This window comes from Lasioglossum baleicum, chromosome 7 (assembly GCF_051020765.1).
Source record: "Lasioglossum baleicum chromosome 7, iyLasBale1, whole genome shotgun sequence".
In the NCBI taxonomy this organism is placed as follows: Eukaryota; Metazoa; Arthropoda; class Insecta; order Hymenoptera; family Halictidae; genus Lasioglossum; species Lasioglossum baleicum.
In genome coordinates, this window is record NC_134935.1 from 1,293,184 (window position 1) to 1,313,784 (window position 20,601).

At 38.0% G+C, this 20,601-nt stretch overlaps 2 protein-coding genes and 1 long non-coding RNA gene across 13 annotated transcripts in view; 2 read left to right on the forward strand and 1 right to left on the reverse strand.

The window, feature by feature from the left end:
- Positions 1–20,601, reverse strand: part of LOC143210726 (Y+L amino acid transporter 2-like) — a 694,702-nt gene that overhangs the window by 548,433 nt on the left and 125,668 nt on the right. The window lies entirely within an intron of this gene.
- Positions 429–6,732, forward strand: LOC143210389 (uncharacterized). Its single transcript, XM_076427199.1, has 2 exons — positions 429–2,584; positions 4,158–6,732. The coding sequence occupies exons 1-2, from the start codon at positions 2,201–2,203 to the stop codon at positions 4,197–4,199; spliced, it is 426 nt and encodes a 141-aa protein (XP_076283314.1). The 5' UTR covers positions 429–2,200; the 3' UTR covers positions 4,200–6,732.
- LOC143210296 (uncharacterized) lies at positions 17,700–18,508 on the forward strand. The gene is made up of 2 exons (XR_013009227.1): positions 17,700–18,358; positions 18,456–18,508. It is a non-coding gene; the product is annotated as an uncharacterized LOC143210296 (long non-coding RNA).

Here is a 20,601-nt window from a genome sequence, read left to right on the forward strand (position 1 = left end):
GCCTTCGTGAAACAGTCAGTTAGCGGTTACACTTTGAACAGAACAGTCGAATAAAGCTTTCTTGTAATTACGTTCCGATCTTCGCCTGCGAAAACCCTTCCACTCTACCACTCTACAGTATCAGAAGTGGAATTACTGAACTTTTGGAAAACTTTGGGCTATCCGTTTTGTGTTGATTTCGTCAGTAGTGGAAGTTTTCAAGAATCAGTCTCAGGATATTTTGGACTGTTTAGAACACAGAATATCTTTTGTTAAATTTTGATCAGTTTAGTGATTTTATTTGAAGAAACAGTGCTCTCGCGTGTTTCACCTTTGACGTTTGACTTTGTCTTATTTTGTGTATTAAGAACATTTTGTTGAAATGCCAAGACAACTGCGACGAGACAACGTCTCGTCGCGAGCCGCGTCTAGGCCTAAGAGTAAGAGCGATCGAACGGCAGTCATGTTTGTAGACTTTGCCGAAACTGGCCCGCACCAATCACCGCGAAGAATCAGCCGCGACGCGAGCGGCACTCTTCGTGGTCCGTGCTTTCGTCTTCTGTCTATATAAGGCAGAACGAGACGAATTTTCACCGGAGTTCACCTGGAGACATTCTCATCCTCGCCAGTCAGTGAACGAGCTCGAATACTCCTGGGTGCGTCCAGGACGCGAGCGCTTCGGTACTCTTCGATCGGGTGCTTCCGTTCGAGCATACAGACGTTCCTGCTGGACGACGAGGCCGTCTAGTCCGCAGGTTGAGACAACCGCTCCAGGAGACGCTCCCCGTCGAAACCGCGACGTACCGGAATCCGCGAAGTATCCGCGTGTCCGTTGAACCGTCTCCGGAAAGACGTTCCCGCAAGTCGCGAGAATATTCGTGCACCGTACCAGACCGGCTCGTCGTGCCAGATACCGCTGGACGACGAGATCGCCGATTTACCCGCGTCCAGAATCCAGCCGCGGTAGCATAGTCCGGAATCGCCAACGCACCGTGTCCGCGAAGCATGGTCTCGCTTGTCCGGACCGCACCCGGCCCGTCTTTTAACCCGCGTCCGTAGTTTGTACGTAGGATAGTGCCAGTTATAAGTGCGCCGAGTAAATCAGTGTAGTGTTAGTTGTAAGTGCGCCGACCGAGCCTTGACCGACCAGGCTGACTGTTCGCCGGCCGTTTCTCCGCCGCGTTCTCGCCGGACCGCGAACCTCCGCCGTCGCCGTCGTCGCGTCAGCTACCGCTGTCGCGACAGAGATCGCCGCCGCCAGAAACTCGTCCAGGCACCAGGAATTATTATTGAATAAACCTGAGTTTCTACCAGACTTCGCACAACCTTCATTACCTCCATCCTAACGAACCCTGGTAACTCTTGAGCTACAGGGCATAGCGAAGTCGGTTCGTTACACAACCAATCTCGAAAGAATCCGTCAGTGATTTTACTGTTCCGGAATTAAGAATATTGTTACGTTCGATAAATGTGGCAAGCGGAGGTTCGAAGCACGATCTGCTCAGACGACTGCAAACTTAAATTCCAGATTGTGACGATCATCCGCAAGAATACATAGAAGAACGTCAGGGATACGAGGACGACGGTTTAGCGGGACTAGGCGATGTGAGTGAAAACACATCTTCGTTAAGTGAGAGAGCAGGAACAACGGCTCAAGGCACCGTTAGTGCTAGCGAATTCGAACTCCTTCGACGGGAAAAAGAACTTTTGGAACGCGAAGTACAAATTATGCGATGGGAACGCGATTTGATGCAACCTTCGCGACACGAAGTCGGTAATTCTTCTGGACGATCAGTGAATATACGCTACATAGCCGAAATGCTAAACGAGTTTTCGGGTGATGGCGACAATTTTGGCAATTGGAAGCGGCAAGTGGAATTGTTGAAGCAAACGTACGAGTTGGTCGAAAACTCGACGCGTCTGTTGATCCACCAACGTTTAAGAGGGAAGGCGTTAAATTGGTTTCGAGCACGATCAACTAACGTATCGTTATCCGTATCGGGAATTTTTCGAAAAATTACAATCACTGTTCGATCACCGTCCGAACAAACTATCGTTAAGAAGAAAATTGGAGGCGCGCATTTGGAAGAAAAATGAATTTTTCACCGATTATTTTCACGGTAAACTGACGCTAGCCGAAGAAGTCAGTATCGACCAGGAAGAATTAATTGATGTTGTTATCGACGGTGTATCCGACACTGAATTAAGGAACCAAGCAAGAATGCAATGCTTTAAAACAACAGACCAGATGCTGAAAGCGTTTTCGAAACTGACATTGGAGGATCCAAAATTCATTCACGAGGGGATAGAGGTGAAGCGGCCTGTGCTAACAAAGAGGGCAGGAACAACATCTCAAGGAATTCGTCGTGAAGAACCCAAGTGTTTCAATTGCAATACCAGTGGTCACCTACAACGTGATTGCCGCCAGCCAAAACGTGATTGGGGATCGTGTTACAAGTGTGGAAGCCGGTCGCACAAAGTCGATAGCTGCCCACAAAATCAGCAAGAGAGCAACAATTCGTTACCCAGAGCGTCACGGCAGGAATCATCGAGGCCGACGACTGTCAGTCTGGTACAACCAACGTCGACACAGACTGGATATATGGTACCATTGAAATTTTCGCTGCATAGTAACGATGGTAATATTTGTGATTATTCTCTATCTGCTATGATCGATTCAGGTTCCCCCGTCAGTTTGATTAAGTCTAATTTTATACCCGTAGCGTTTCGGTCACCTTACCAACAAACAGATTCGTTTAGCGGGATCAACGGTTCACCTTTGAACATTGAAGGTATTTTTGAAACAACTGTTTGTATAAATAATGTCGATATTTTTATGAAATTTTTAATCGTTCCGGATACTACGATGTATTACGCCGTTATTTTAGGACGAGATTATATATTAAATCCTTCGTTAAAAATAACTTTAGGACAGCAATTTCGAATAGAGCAAGTCGACGATTTCGAAAAACAAATTTTACAGATTCAATACGTCGATAAGTCAACCGACCCAATAAAAACTTTAGATATAAACCCCGAAATGTCGGGCTTAACCGATGCTGTTAAAAATTTATTTTTCGAAGCATTAAACTCTTGCGATAATAACAGTATTACTTCTACCGGTTTCGAGATGGCGACCGAGTTAAAAAATACGCAACCTATTCGCTTTCGTCGCAGGAGACTCTCCTTTGCTGATAAAGAAAAATTGAAGGATCTTTTAGATACTTTGCTTGGAGACAAGATTATTCAACCGAGTAACTCTCCGTACGCGAGTCCAATAGTGTTAGTACGGAAGAAAAGAGTCGATGTGAGGTTATGCGTAGACAATTCGAGAACAATTCGAGATAATTACCCAACTCCGCACATTGATGATCATTTGGACCAATTGAAAGGTTAAAGATATTTTTCTAAACTCGATTTACGTAATGGCTTTCACCATGTTAAAATGGCTAATCAGTGAAGTACATTTCCTTCGTAACGCCACTTGGCCAATATGAATATCTGAAAATGCCTTTTGGCTTAACAAATGCACCACGTGTATTCCAACGTTATTTATCTAACGTTTTCCGTAATTTATTAAACGATCATAAAATATTATTGTATTTTGACGACATATTGGTCGCAACAACCACAATAGACGATCACTTAAATATTCTGAGTAGTATTTTCAGTTTAGCTGCTCAATATCAATTAGAGTTTCGTTGGGATAAGTGCTCCTTTTTGTACACGCATGTGAACTATTCGGGTTATTTGGTAGACGAGACCGGAATACGGCCTAGCAAAGAAAAATTCCGAAAAATACCAAAGAATTACATCGGTTTGTTTGCCTGGCCAGTTACTTCCGTCGGTTTATTAAAAATTTCTCGATTTTAGCGAAACCTCTTCATGATACAATAAAAACGAACGCGGAATTTCAATTTGGTCCGAACGAACATCAAACTTTCGAAATTTTGAAACAGCAATTAGCAGCGGAAATAGTTTAGTATATCGAAAAGCAGAAAAGAATCTGAGAATAAAATGTTTCAAATAAAAGTTGAACAGTACTTAAACATGTACAAAATTCTATATTTAAAATTTGGAAAAAAATTTGTTTTCTACTAGAAATAAAAATTATCATTGATTATTTAAATGTTAAAATACATTTGTTATTTCATAATATTATAGCTTGTCTTTTTCAGGTATCGTTTGGGCCTATTTCAAAGCCTACGGGCAGACCCTGAGCTATTAAATTTTGTGTCGAGAAATCATATTGCGAAGTCAAGTTATTTTTCTGTAATACTACCGGCGGACGAGTTACAACACGAGGCGCGAAAGAAGAGCGAACTGCGAGAATTTCAGATAAGTTATTGTTAATATTTAATTAAATAATGGCAGAAAATATTGGAGAAGGAGCTACAAGGCGTACACGTTCAAGGCAGCGTAGACGTTCCCTAAATTCTTGGCTGGAGGATAATGAATTTAAATTGTGGGTAGCTCCTTCTCTAGCAGAAGATAGATTATATTGTGTTGCATGTAATCAGACTGTCAGATGTCATAAACAAGATTTAGTTAGGCATTCAGAGACGGACAAGCATATACGGAATATGAGGATGAGGGAGTGTAGTGACAAAGCCACCGAGAATGATAATGCTAGTAGTTTATCTCATTTATCACATAATGATAAAGTAAAACGCGGTGAAATAAGATTGTCTGCCTTTTTTGCAGAACATAATGTAGCTTTTACCACAATCGATCATTTAGTTCCCGTTTTGAAAGATATTTGCATAGATTCAAAAATTGCGCAGGATCTTTCACTTGCTCGGAAAAAGTGCAGCAAAATTGTTAAAAATGTAATAGCCAAACGCGAATTAGAAAAACTCATTGAATGTTTAAAATCAACTCGATTTTCTATTTTAATTGATGAGAGCACGAGACATTTCAGATATGAAATCAATGTGCGTTCTCGTAAAATACATTTCACCATCTGATAAAAGAGTAACCACTCAATTATTAGATTTATTACCATTAGATGGCACCGATTGTACCGAGAGTAAAATTTTTCAATCTTTTAAAAGCTTTTTTGAAAAAAACGAAATTCCTATTACAAACATAGTTGGAATGGCGTGCGATAATGCGTCAGTGATGATTGGACGTCACAATTCTTTTGCTTCACATTTAAAAACTGAAATTCCAAATTTAATAGTGTTGAATTGCATATGTCACACCTCCGCGCTTGTATCTAATAAAGCGTGTGACAAGTTATCGTCTGAATGTCAATATCTCATTAGAGCAGTTGCTACTTACGTTTCGGGCAGTGCAAAGAGATCCGCAGTTTTAAAAGAATTTCAATATTATTTTGGTACAACACCCAAAAGAATCTTGAAACTATCAAACACGAGGTGGCTTTGTATGCATGAATGTGTTGTTAGACTAATTGAAAATTGGATGCCTTTAAAAAATTTTCATTTTAGCTGTGGTCGAAGATAGATTAAAATCTGCCAAAAAAATTTTAGAATATTTAAATGACGACAGCATTAAAGCTTACATATTATTTTTATCATATGCGTTAAATTTTTTTAATAAATTCAATGCCCTTTTTCAATCGGAAAATATTTTAATTCATAGATTATTTGAGAACAGCCGGCTGCTAGTTCATCAAATAGGGCAAAACTTTATCAAGCCTGAAGCTTTAAAAGATATTGCCAATTTAAATATTGATGATAAAGACAGTTTAATTGATTTAGAAAGTATATATGTTGGTCCAGAATGTGAATGCCTTTTAGAAACTTTAGATGTAGAATGTGCATGTGTTATTCGGTCTCGTTGCATGAATTTTTATACCACTGCAGTTCGAGAGATGCTTTCACGTCTACCTTTAAATGATCCATTGTTCCAACAATTTGCTTTTTTAGACCCTACAATTGCGTTATATGACCAAGGTAGACTTAAAATTAGAGACTTAACTTGTATTGCCAAACGGATTGGAAATATAGATTTAACACAATTAGCTTTTGAATGGCGAATTTTGCCATCTTATTACGACGACGAACAGAAGAAAGAATTAGCTTGTTTAAAAATTGACGTTATGTGGAATAAAATTTTTCAATCAACCAACTTCGATGGGGCAAAAAGTTTTCCACATTTAGAATCACTAGTTGAAATAGTTTTTTCTTTGTCCCACTCAAATGCCGAGGCCGAAAGAATATTCTCTATAGTTACCGACGTAAAAAATAAAAAAGAAACCAATTATCTAACGATACGGTTTCTTCAATTTGTGTAATTCGGTCCATGTTTCAATCAAAAGATATTAATTGTACAAATTTTGAAATTGATTCGCGTCATCTCGAACTGCATAATGCACAAAATTTATACATGTATACTGATAAACGCACATCTGCTAGTCTGTAATACATACATCTATTTTTGGTTATTCATTTTATTTTTACTTTTCATTATATTTTATGTGCAATAATTATATATTTTATTTTTATATTTGCAGGTTTCATATATTTGGAATAATTATTTTATTTTTATGGTTTTAGATATAGACAATATGTTTTTGTTATTAGTTTAAAATCCTATTATTATTAAAAATGTTTATTTTATTTTTGCATAAAATTTTAATATCAAATGTAGTTTTCTTTTGTGAATACTGATAAGGTTTTGGCAGTTTCCCTTATCTTAACAGCAAATGCTGGTATTCTTTAATTGCTTCTGCCAAATAAAATATTTAATTTTGTTATTATATATTTTGTTCAGAGTTATTTTAGTATCCTTCCCTCCCTTATTCCCAAAATTAAGAAAAAGAGTAAGTATATTATATTATACATACATACATTAAATATTATATGTTTATATTTTATATATTCTGTGTACGTATGTATATATTAGATTTTTATATGTATATATATATACATGTACACATGTTATACATTCATTTTTCAAAATCGAATCATAATATATTTTGCGAAATTAGCGAGGGGGCTAAGGTACCCGATTTTCGTACATGACTGAGGCCGTCTGAGGTTAGAAAACTCGCGCATGCGCGAAAAAAGCGCCTTACCTACCATCACTGCGGTCATAGTGTCAGAATAGGCCGAACTGTAAACGAAACACCTTTGCGCAGTTGTGTGTGTGCGTGTGTGTGTGTCTGTTGCGCGAGGACGAGGTGTCGTTCCTCGAGCATTGTTGTGGCACGCGGTCGTCGCTCTATGTTTCGTCGCCAACGACGACTCGCGCTCTAAGGCCAAACGTATAAAAACCGCGGACAACCAGGACTTCGTTAAATCTGTATTCCGTTTGGAACAGTTAGTTAGCGGTTACACTTTGAACAGAACAGTCGAATAAAGCTTTCTTGTAATTACGTTCCGATCTTCGCCTGAGAAAACCCTTCGACTCTACAATATATGTATACTTTTTGACATTGTAACAACAACATATCATACCAGAAACCAGGGATGCGAACCGCGGAACTAACCCTAACCCGAACCCGGTTAACCGAGGAAGGTTTATGTAACCCGAGTAACCCGTTTAACCGGGTTACAAACAGAGATGCGAATCCTATACCGAACCTGGTTCGGTTCTCGTAACCCGAGTAACCGAGATCAAACCGGGTTACAGAAGCCTTCTGTAACCAAGACCAAGCCGAGTTACCTGGGTTACGAGAACCGAAGTCGAAATGAGTTCGAGTTAGAACTCTCGAATAATCCAATACTGATTTATTGTGCAAACAAATGTTTAAATTGTAGGATAGAGACGGGAATGCGTGTGGGAGTGTGTGTGTGAATGTCCGTTAAACAAATGTATATTTGTTAAACAAGTGAATGTCTGTTAAACAAATGAATGTCGGTTTAATAAATGAGCATCACGTGTGTAAAAGGACGATCATGTCCGTTAAACAAATGTTGTATAAAAGACGATCGGCCGAGGCTTCGTGGACAATGCCGTACGGAGAGTCCTCGTCCTCAGTCTTTTTCGGAACAGTCTATTGAAAAGGTCGAAATAAATATTGTCAAATCCTCCTCGAGCATTTACTCTCTCTTACAAAATAAATAAATTTTTGTCGTTTTCTTCTTCTGTCGAACATTCTCTTTTGCAGATGCTCTTCTGTTCCACGTTCTTTTAATGTTGATTTTATTGTTTTTAAGAAGAGAGTGTCCGATTCGCCGCCGTCTTTTTTTTGTCGTTTTCTTCTTCTGTCTAACATTCTCTTTTGCAGATGCTCTTCTGTTCCACGTTCTTTTAATATTGATACTATTGTTTTTAAGAAGATCGTGTCCGATTTGCCGGCGTCTGCCGCAGTCGTTTTTCGGGAGTTCACAGGTTAATAGCTCGATCACCGATCTCCGCGCTTTGTGGAAACCAAGACCACAAATTGATAAGTTTTGTCTATGGCAGGGATGGGCACGGGTGGGGCCCCTCAAACGCCTGCTTCTCCCACCAACCTCTCTTCCATGCAACGTGCGCCTCCGTCGCGAACGTGCATGTCTCGCGCTTTCGTTGCCCCCACCATACGCATCTTCGTACCGAACCGCGCGCGAGATATAAACAAGTCACCGATGTAAACAAGTAACGGTCAGTAACGGTTGGCGAGAGAACGAAGCATCGAAACACACACTAAATATACTACAATGTTTTGTTTTGTGGAAACGTTCACGTTGAAGCGGCGAACAGAGCTACTCTTAGCAGTCTTATTTTCTATCGCAGGTCCAATGTGGTTGTACCCTTCCCGATATTAATACAAAATATATTTATAAAAACGCTCTTCAGAATTGATCGTAAATTCAAAGAATCTTTAAAGATTCCAAAACGATCGTATCATCATAAGAGCTGCCTCTGAAAAAAAGATAAATTACTGATCGGGTTTTAAGCATGCGCCTAAGCATTAAATAAGCAATGCAAAACAAAAATAAATCAGCAATATAAAGCAAGCGAATATTAAATGTTTTCATTGGTCATATCGAATTAATTCGGAAACGTCAAGCCCCAATTGAGACATCGCTATACGGAACGCGCTTTCCAAAGATGTGTCTGTCAATCGATTACGAATATTCGATTTAATTTGTTTCATCGCGGAAAAACTAGTTTCATAAATGTAAGTCGATGCAAACATTGAAAACATTTTCAAACCAAAATTCCGCCATTTTGGGTATTGGGCAGGTTCCAACAATTTGAAAAAATCTTCCTGTGTTTCTTTCTTTAAAGAAAACAGGGGATCTGATTGTAGATCACTAGGAGTGCGCGGGTTCCCGAAATTTACGGGAACCCGACAGTCGAGTCGAGCCGGAGAAAGTCGAGCGAGCTCGAGCGAGTACTCGAGACATCTGAATGTTCGAGTAGCTTGATCGCATCGAGTAGCTTGATCGCATCGGGTAGCTTGATCGCATCGGGTAGCTTGATCGCATCGGGTAGCTTGATCGCATCGGGTAGCTTGATCGCGTCGGATGCTTGATCGTCACGGATAGCCGGAGACATTCGGATTACATTATTACATAGATTAGCCAAACTCGGACGCGATCTTTTTATACTCGTGATTAAACATACGATTCGTAATTCGCACTAATGAGGTCCTAAATTATGTACTCGGTTTTATAAGACGAAATATACAATATATATATTTCGGTTGTGGATTTCGGTTTCGGCTATGGTTCTGATGATTTCGATGATTTTTTATAATGTTATACAAATCAACATTTTGAACAAATAATTACAAAAATTTGTATTATTATGTATTATTAAACTATTATCTATTATTATTCTTTATTTGAACAATTTTTTAAATAAGTAATCTTTTGTAATATTTACAATTTTATTTATATACTCATTATTTAAATACGTATTTATTATTTAAACAATTATTTAAATAAATGTTTATACTGCAAAATATAATGTATACAAATCCGTTTGTATACTTATTATTTATATAGCTATTTATTATTATTTATTTAAACAATTTTTAAATAAATAAATTTTTATAATGTATAGAAACTTGTTTATTTTACATTATTTGAATTATTGTTTCAATAAGAATTTATTGTTAAAACGATTATTTAAATAAATAAATATCTGTAATATATATATATTTATATAGGGGGAGTTCCCCTAGCCCCGGACAGCACCTAGTATCGGACATTAGCTGTATCTCAATAATCTGAAATGCAACAAAGTCGTTTTAACCGTCAAAACAAAGGAAAGGCTAAAACAAACGACGTGCGGAAATTGCACGTTTCTGTCGCGTGAACAAAGCCATTAAAATCATTCGACTGTTAGCGTTCTTGTAAAAATATTATAAAAGATTACTTATTTAAAAATATTATAAAAGATTACTTATTTAAAAATATTATAAAAGATTACTTATTTAAAAATATTATAAAAGATTACTTATTTAAAAATATTATAAAAGATTACTTATTTAAAAATATTATAAAAGATTACTTATTTAAAAAATTGTTCAAATAAAGAATAATAATAGATAATACTTTAATAATACATAATAATACAAATTTTTGTAATTATTTGTTCAAAATGTTGATTTGTATAACATTATAAAAAATCATCGAAATCATCAGAATCATAGCCGAAACCGAAATCAAATTTAATCACGAGTATAAAAAGATCGCGTCCGAGTTTGGCTAATCTATGTAATAATGTAATCCGAATGTCTCCGGCTATCCGTGACGATCAAGCATCCGACGCGATCAAGCTACCCGATGCGATCAAGCTACCCGATGCGATCAAGCTACTCGATGCGATCAAGCTACTCGAACATTCAGATGTCTCGAGTACTCGCTCGAGCTCGCTCGACTTTCTCCGGCTCGACCCGAACCCGTATATGCGGGAACCCGCGCACCCCTATAGATCACACAATTCAAATTGAAGATCGTGGTCTTGATCTTCAATTGGAACTGCCAATAGATTTGTAAATAACAATATTGTTCGGTCTCGAGCAGACCGAACGTGAGATTTATTTAGACACGGTCCGCTGCAATAACCGAAACACTCGACGCGACGGTCCCAGAGTTTGGGTGTCATCGGACACCACTTCGGGACCGTCTCGAGAGCGAACCACGACCATTGACAGGGCAATCTTTGTATAAACACTTTAGTTTCCGTATCGTTTTCCCATATCATTCGCACCTAATAATTTCCATAGCCCAAACATAGTTTTACCAAAGCGCCCCTACTCCTACGACCAATATGTACCACCCACTCACCAATAGCAATCACTTCTTCATCCCCATACACTTTTAGATAACCAATAAGGAAAGACGCCGAGTCGACCTTATACACAACGCGACACGTAAAATCAGAACACAAAAATCACTCGAATCGATAACAACTCTAACTTCTATTTCGAACCTCATCATTTGTTGTACTTGTTAAGTTTTAAAATATATAAGGTGTTAACTTCCAAGACTCGAATTTATTTTTAACTAGTCGGTGTTATCGCCATAACACCGTTAAAGCCCCGAATATCGTCGCGAGCAAGCGGAACGGGACTTACGACCCCGCGAAGTTCGGTATACGGACTTGCGGTATTTCGGACGCTTCAAATATTTTCTTTTCTATAAATTTTGAAAATTTAAAAATCTACTATTGAATTCGTTCAAAATATCTAATACATTCTCTCGAAATGAACAAAAATTTACATCCGAAAATTCATTCTTAATTTCTGCACACGAAGGAAAATGAGTCAAATCTTCTTTTTCAAATTGTTGGACGAATACTGCTAATTTTCTACGGAAGCTATTCTACATGCCAAAACAAATTACCAATATTCTTTCCTTTCCCTTGCAAAAGCATATTTAGTGAATTAAGGTGGCACGTCATATCTGTAAGAAATGCTAATGTACACAGAAATTCTTTATTCTCTAATTTATCAATAAATTCAAATGATGCGCTACCGCTTCCCGATTTTAAAAATGCAACTAATTCTTTGCGAAGTGCAAAGAATCTTTGTAACGCTGTAGCGGCGCTCAACCAACGAACATCTGTATACATTAGCAAATCAGAATACGCGGCACCTTCATTCTCTAAAGACAATTTTAACTTACGATGAGTCAAAGAGCGGTTACCGGCTCTGAGAAGATTGATTACTTTGGTGACAAATTTCATCGCTTCTGAAGCTTTTATAGACTTTGTGCATAATACCTCTTGGTGTATTATGCAATGAAAAACACCACAATTAATTCCATTTTTTCTCAAAAACCCAACTAGTCCTCTGTCTTGTCCCCGCATTGATGGTGCTCCATCCGTTACAATACAACTACATTTACTAAAATTATTGTAATTTTCTACTTGCATTTTTAAAGCATTAAACAAATCTATTCCTTTAGTGGTGCTATGAAAAGGGACTAATGCAAGTAGTTCTTCATGTACTGAAAAACCAAACTGCACCATGCGCACAAAAATTGCTAATTGCGAAACTTCGGTTACATCCGTGCTTTCATCCAAACAAAGCGAAAAATACGCACAAGTTTGGATTAAAGAATGGAGCTTGTTTTTTAAATAATTATCAATATCTAAGAAACGTCTGGATACCGTGCGGCGAGACAGAGGAACAGTTTTAAATTGTGCAACGGCCGCATCATTGCCAAAAGATTTGGCCATTTCAATAGCACAATTTTTCACAAATTCCCCATCAGAAAAGATTTTTTCGCGCGACCGATTTCCCAAACAACTCGGTAAGACGCAATTTTGCTCTCGGAGTCGAAACTCTCGGTTGACTCATCGTTTTGTCTTTTAAATGGCTCTAGTAACTGTTTTCATTCTACTCTAGAATAAGTCTTATATTCATTATCATGCTTTGTAAAATAATGACGAGAAAGATTACTACCTTTTTTGTCTTTTAGAACAGATTTACAAATAATGCATTTTGCATTGTTGTCAGCTTGTCTAACAAACAATAGATCAAGCTCGACAACTAATTTTGAAAAAATGTATTTACCAACAGTTACTTTAGGCATTGTAAGAAGCAATGCAACTTAAATACTAAATACAAAATTATACAAATACGAGACTACAAACCAATCTACACACAAAAGCTACACACAAAAACTAGTTTAAATAAAAAAGCACGATACTATGCGTCTGCCCAAAGCAATAACTACGGGAGAAATGGTATCATTTCGCGGCTTCGCGATTGAGGAGGTGGGGACATAACAAAATAGAATCTTTTTCCCTTTTCGTCTTTCATTTGTATTTAAATACGCGCGCCTTGGCTCACGTTGCCTCCTCGCGGCCGCGAGGACGCGAGACCTGCGCACACGGCGCTCTTCGCTCCCTCGCGGCCGCGATGCGCGAAGCCTTCGCACTGCTCGCTACGGGCACCGACGAGATACTATTAAGGGGGTAGTCCACCCTCGATTTGTAACTAGAAAGGGACTAGAATCTTACTAGAAAAATGGCTCGAAACATGGGTTTGCGCGCTGTCGGTTTTCGTCCTTATTTCAGAAAATTTTGGGCTGATTGAGGGCTTATTCGAAAGAGGAAGGTTAAACACACTGCGCCCTGGTTACGAGGTTAACGAGATTATGTTTATAACTAATAATATTAGTGTCCAAAGTAGAGAAAAAATCTAGGAAAAAAAACCAGCAGATTTCAATGCATTTTTCTGTCTCCAAAAGACTTTATGACTTATGAGATGACCAGGGCGCAGCGCGTTGAACCTTCCTCTTTAGAATGAGCCCTCACACAGCCCAAACTTTGCTCAAATAAGGACAAAAACCGACAGCGCGCAGACCCACTTTTTCGGACCCAAAATCTAGTGAGATCCTAGTAAATAGCAAATATCTAGCAAATAACTAGAATCTTACCAGATTTTCGATCGAAAAAGTGGGTCTGCGCGCTGTCGGTTTTTGTCCTTATTTGAGCAAAGTTTGGGCTGTGTGAGGGCTCATTCTAAAGAGGAAGGTTCAACGCGCTGCGCCCTGGTCATCTCATAAGTCATAAAGTCTTTTGGAGACAGAAAAATGCATTGAAATCTGCTGGTTTTTTTTCCTAGATTTTTTCTCTACTTTGGACACTAATATTATTAGTTATAAACATAATCTCGTTAACCTCGTAACCAGGGCGCAGTGTGTTTAACCTTCCTCTTTAGGATAAGCCCTCCCTCAGCCCAAAATTTTCTGAAATAAGGACGAAAACCGACAGCGCGCAAACCCATGTTTCGAGCCATTTTTCTAGTAAGATTCTAGTTCCTTTCTAGTTACAAATCGAGGGTAGACTACCCCCTTAAGGGGGTAGTATACCCTCGATTTGTAACTAGAAAGGAACTAGAATCTTACTAGATTTTGGGTCGAAAATATGGGTTTCGTACTGAACGTTGTTTGACCTTATTAGAACAAATTGTGGGCTGTGTGAGGGCTCATTCGAAAGAGGAAGGTTAGACGCAGCGCGCTTTTCTCACGAGGTTAACGAAATTATGTTAATAACTAATAATATGATGGCCCAAAGTAGAGAAAAAATCTAGGAAAAAATCCCGCAGATTTCAATGCATTTTCTGTCTCTAATAGACTTTTCTGACTTATGAGATGAGAAAAGCGCGCTGCGTTGAACCTTCCTCTTTCGAATGAGCCCTCACACAGCTCAAAATATGCTCGTATAAGGTCAAACAACGTTTAGTTCCGAACCCATTTTTTCGACCCAAAATCTAGTAAGATTCTAGTAAATAGCAAATATCTAGCAAATAACTAGAATATTACTAGAAAGAATGGGTTCGGAACTAAACGTTGTTTGACCTTATACGAGCATATTTTGAGCTGGGTGAGGGCTTATTCTAAAGAGGAAGGTTCAACGCAGCGCGCTTTTCTCATCTCATAAGCCAAAAAAGTCTTTTAGAGACAGAAAATGAATTGAAATCTGCGGGATTTTTTCCTAGATTTTTTCTCTACTTTGGGCCCTCATATTATTAGTTATTAACATAATCTCGTTAACCTCGTGAGAAAAGCGCGCTGCGTCTAACCTTCCTCTTTCGAATGAGCCCTCACACAGCCCACAATTTGTTCTAATAAGGTCAATCAACGTTCAGTACGAAACCCATATTTTCGACCCAAAATCTAGTAATATTCTAGGTATTTTCTAGTTACAAATAGAGCCTATACTACCCCCTTAAGGGGGTAGTATACCCTCGATTTGTAACTAGAAAGGAACTAGAATCTTACTAGATTTTGGGTCGAAAATATGGGTTTCGTACTGAACGTTGTTTGACCTTATTAGAACAAATTGTGGGCTGTGTGAGGGCTCATTCGAAAGAGGAAGGTTAGACGCAGCGCGCTTTTCTCACGAGGTTAACGAAATTATGTTAATAACTAATAATATGATGGCCCAAAGTAGAGAAAAAATCTAGGAAAAAATCCCGCAGATTTCAATGCATTTTCTGTCTCTAATAGACTTTTTTGACTTATGAGATGAGAAAAGCGCGCTGCGTTGAACCTTCCTCTTTCGAATGAGCCCTCACACAGCTCAAAATATGCTCGTATAAGGTCAAACAACGTTTAGTTCCGAACCCATTTTTTCGACCCAAAATCTAGTAAGATTCTAGTAAATAGCAAATATCTAGCAAATAACTAGAATATTACTAGAAAGAATGGGTTCGGAACTAAACGTTGTTTGACCTTATACGAGCATATTTTGAGCTGGGTGAGGGCTTATTCTAAAGAGGAAGGTTCAACGCAGCGCGCTTTTCTCATCTCATAAGCCAAAAAAGTCTTTTAGAGACAGAAAATGAATTGAAATCTGCGGGATTTTTTCCTAGATTTTTTCTCTACTTTGGGCCCTCATATTATTAGTTATTAACATAATCTCGTTAACCTCGTGAGAAAAGCGCGCTGCGTCTAACCTTCCTCTTTCGAATGAGCCCTCACACAGCCCACAATTTGTTCTAATAAGGTCAAACAACGTTCAGTACGAAACCCATATTTTCGACCCAAAATCTAGTAATATTCTAGGTATTTTCTAGTTACAAATAGAGCCTATACTACCCCCTTAAGGAGGTAGTATACCCTCGATTTGTAACTAGAAAATACCTAGAATCTTACTAGAAAAATGGCTCGAAACATGGGTTTGCGCGCTGTCGGTTTTCGTCCTTATTTCAGAAAATTTTGGGCTGAGTGAGGGCTTATTCTAAAGAGGAAGGTTAAACACATTGCGCCCTGGTCACGAGGTTAACGAGATTATGATTATAACTAATAATATGAGGGCCCAAAGTAGAGAAAAAATCTAGGAAAAAAACCAGCACATTTCAATGCATTTTTCTGTCTCCAAAAGACTTTTTGACTTATGAGATGACCAGGGCGCAGTGCGTTGAACCTTCCTCTTTAGAATGAGCCCTCACCCAGCCCAAACTTTGCTCAAATAAGGACAAAAACTGACAGCGCGCAGACCCATGTTTCGAGCCATTTTTCTAGTAAGATTCTAGTAATTTTCTAGTTACAAATAGAGCCTATACTAGCCCCTTAAAGACTGCCAGCCCCTGTGCTATTCAGAGAGCCCGGTAATCGGGCGCAACGGGCGCGGGGATAACGTGAAAGTTACAGTGATCTGATATACCACAGCGCTAAAAGTTCCACAATCGACGAGATATTCGTCAAGTTGAAGAAGAATGATATAGTAGAATGCTGACATTACCTATTCTGTAATTGCCTTATAATACTATATATAATTCTCTTATTGCATTCTTATTTTTCTTATTATCACCATTGTAATAATTGTTTACAATATAATCGATAGTTTATAGATGTAGGAAAGATGAAAGTAATTACTACGTAATATTCTACAAATGTATTGGAATTTAAAAGTAATTTGAACATTATTGCGTTATATAAAATAATGATTCTTAAAAAATATTCTGTTATGTTGTGTAATGACAAAATTCAATCGTTCTTATTAAGATCCTTAGTAGGAAACAGAAAATTAATTTTTTTACTTATTAATCCCATACTTGTAATGCTCGACAGCATTATTGACTACAATTGTTAAAGTAGAGGTAGTAACAATAAGATAAATGTATTAACTAATTAAACTAATTTTCGACGGCTCGATCCTATCCATACAATGTTATTTAGAGGCAGTATTTCGTACGAAGATATCTAAAAAAATAATTCAATTTGACTCTATACGAATATTTCTTGCACCATATATGACGCTATTTAAAAAGTGCGTGTAACATTATTTTATTTCATTCTGAACTGAACCGCTTCCTGAAACATGATTCATTTACGAGTACATTGTGCGACGAGGCGAAGAGCTAGCAGACGAAGTCGAAGTCGAAATCTTAAAAGAATAAGGACTTTCCGCGTCTCTTTTTTTCCCCACGCTGTCCTTCATTGTGTCCGAAACTTGCGTCGCTCATTGCATAAGCAAATATCATCGGAATTATATAATTTTGGTATCATTTTCATAAAAAGAAACAAAATTCACCAAATATGTTAAGGAAAATCCTATAAAAAAGTAATGATAAATAATTAAGCTTTGTTGTTTGATTTAGTAGTCTCACACCGATATACCCGACCCGACCCGTATCATGTTACAATGTTTCACTCCATTCCACGGCGACCGAAGCCCTCGAGCTTCACTTCCCTTTCCTCCGTTCGTCATCATAGAATTAGTGTTTCCTGAAAATTGAATGTCTCATATCTGGCCAGACTCGAGTTTTCGACATTTATAGCAAGCTTGCTTTAATCTTATCTTATTTGTCAAAATTTAGTTTTCTATTTAAAATATTTTGTTGTTAAAACTCATTAATAGTTTTTGATGGAAGTTTGTCACACATCCTGTAACGTGCGAGCGTGCGCCGACGAGTGTGCGCGGAAGTGTTTGCAAGAGTGCGCGCGAGTATGATGTGCGCATGAGCATTGGTCTACGCAAGCCATCGTGCGGTCCTCGTGTCTTGTCGCGTGTCGCAATATGTATTCTTCATGTATCGTTCATTATCAATAAACCGTTATATATTCAATAATCTAACAAGGTTATGGGCCCAGGAACGGTTCCATCACGCGAACGGAAGTGGAGATAAAAGACACGCATAAATAGAAAGAAAGTTATATTTAAAAGTGAGGTTATGTGAGAATAACCACGTGTTCCGAAAATTATAAAGAGGTACGATTAATAAATAAATAAAGGAAAAATGGCTACTCTAATACAAACTGATCGGATAGATAAATTAAATGGGAACAATTACCGATCATGGAAGTTTAACGTGAAAATGGCTTTAGTACAACGTGAATTATGGCAACACGTGAACGGCGAAGCTGTTGAACCAACCGAGAACGAAGCAAGGACAATCTTTAGACGTAAAGAAGACAAAGCACTAGCCACGATTGCATTAAGTATTGAGCCGGAACACCAAATACACATCATGGACTGTACAAAAGCATCTGAAGCCTGGGATGCGCTAACAAAGGTATTTGAACCAAAGTCGAGGCCTAGAATATTACAACTCAAGAAACAAATGGTTTCGATAAAGCTTGAGCATGATGAAACAATGATGTCGTATTTAGGAAAAATAAAGACATGTAGCGACAGTCTTAAAGAAGCAGGTCATGAAATCAGAGATGACGATTTAGCGTATGCAATGCTATGTGGATTACCGGATACATACGAAGGAATTATCATGGCATTAGCGAACCTCGATGACGAAAAGTTTAAGTCGTCAGAAATAAAAGGAATATTGCTGAACGAGTACGACAGGAGAGCAGCGAAGGAGAGCAGCAGCCCTGAAGAAAGAAAAGAAGCGCACCATCAAACCAGAGAGACGCCTCATCAAAACAGAGAAGCGTATAATCAACCGAAGGAATATAGAAAGGATGAAAGGAAATGCTTCAAGTGCGGTAAACAGGGACACCTTGCACATTATTGTAAAACAAGGACACAAAGCACAACGACAAAGTGGAAACAGGGTACGTCTAATGATAAGCAGTATAAGCGGAAAGATATGTTCTTATTAGAATTAAATAATGTTCAATTAGATGACTCTTGGTTAATAGATAGTGGTGCGACTCACCACATTTGTAAACATAGAGATTGGTTTGTTAATTATAAGTCAATAGCGAATGAAAAAAATTTACTCAGCTGACAACAATGCGCAGGATAACTTAAAGGCAATAGGAATCGGTGATATTAACATAGAGACTTATGTAAATAATGACAGTTTTGATATAACTTTGCACAATGTGTACCATGTTCCTAATGTAAGAAGAAACTTATTGTCAGTATCACAAATAGAGAGTAAGCAGAAACGACTAATAATAGATAATCATAGATTAAGCATTTTAAATAAGAAGACTAAGACGATAGTGGGGGAAGCATTCTGTAAAAATGGATTATATATCGTTAGAGCTAATGTAACTAAAAGCAGGCCAAATCAAGTGGAAACACATATTGTCAAGAATGATAAATTAGATGATAGTGAGAAATGGCATCAACGATTTTGCCATATAAGCACAAGAAATATTCGCGAAATATCAAATAAGAGCTTAGTTAGAGGCTTGGAAAATTTAAATATAAAGGATGTTCATTGTAATGGATGTAGCGTAGGCAAATCTGTGAAAGCTCCATGTAAGAGCATGGGAGGTAGACAAACGAAAGCTGTATTGGATTTAATTCATTCAGATTTATGTGGACCATTACCAGTAAAATCAATGGGGGGTTCAAAATATTTTCTCACTCTTACTGATGACTATTCTAGGAAAACAACAATATATTGTTTAAAAAGTAAAGACGAAGTATCTGGTTTCATACAAAAATATATAGCTAGAGTAGAAAGGGAACTGAATAGAAAAATAAAGAGAATAAGAACTGATAACGGATTAGAATTTTGTAACAAGGAATTAGAAACGTTATTTGATAAATTAGGTATAAGACATGAACGCACAAATGCGTATACACCACAAATGAACGGTGTAGCCGAAAGGGTTAACAGAACCTTAATGAATCTTGTGCGTGCGATGTTAAAGACAGCAAAATTACCCGAAAGATTTTGGGCAGAAGCGTTGCTTACTGCATGCTATACCAAAAACAGAGTCATGCATTCAGCAATCGGCGATAATGTCCCGGAAGGTATGTGGACTGGAAACAGACCAAGCGTGAGGCATTTAAAAACGTATGGATGTTTGGCGTATGTACATCTCTCGGGACACGGTAAGCATAAGCTCAATCCAAGGGCGAAAGAATGTATATTTGTAGGGTATTCGACACAAACGAAGGGATATCGGCTATATGACCCTTCGAAAGACGATATTATCCATAGTAAACATGTAGAATTCGTGGAAGAAGTATGTGGATTTGAATATATTCATGGGAAAGAAACATATGAAATACCATTTTACGACGAAAATAGAGCCAATGATGTAACAAATGAGATAGAAATTAACAAGGAAGAAGTAAAACTAGATGAAGCAACAAGTAGTGTACCAATAGAAGAAATGCTGAAATTAGAAAACGATAAAGTAGAAACAAATATAAATAGTGATGTTAGCAGTTTACGAGAGACGCGAAAATCAGATATTGTTATAAATAAACGAAAACGCGGAAAGGTTATTAGAAATCCTTGGGGTTGTAAAGGTAAACCTAAAAATATTGAAATTAACCTAGCAGAGATAATCGAACCTACAACGTTCGAGCAAGCGATGTCATTACCTCAATCCG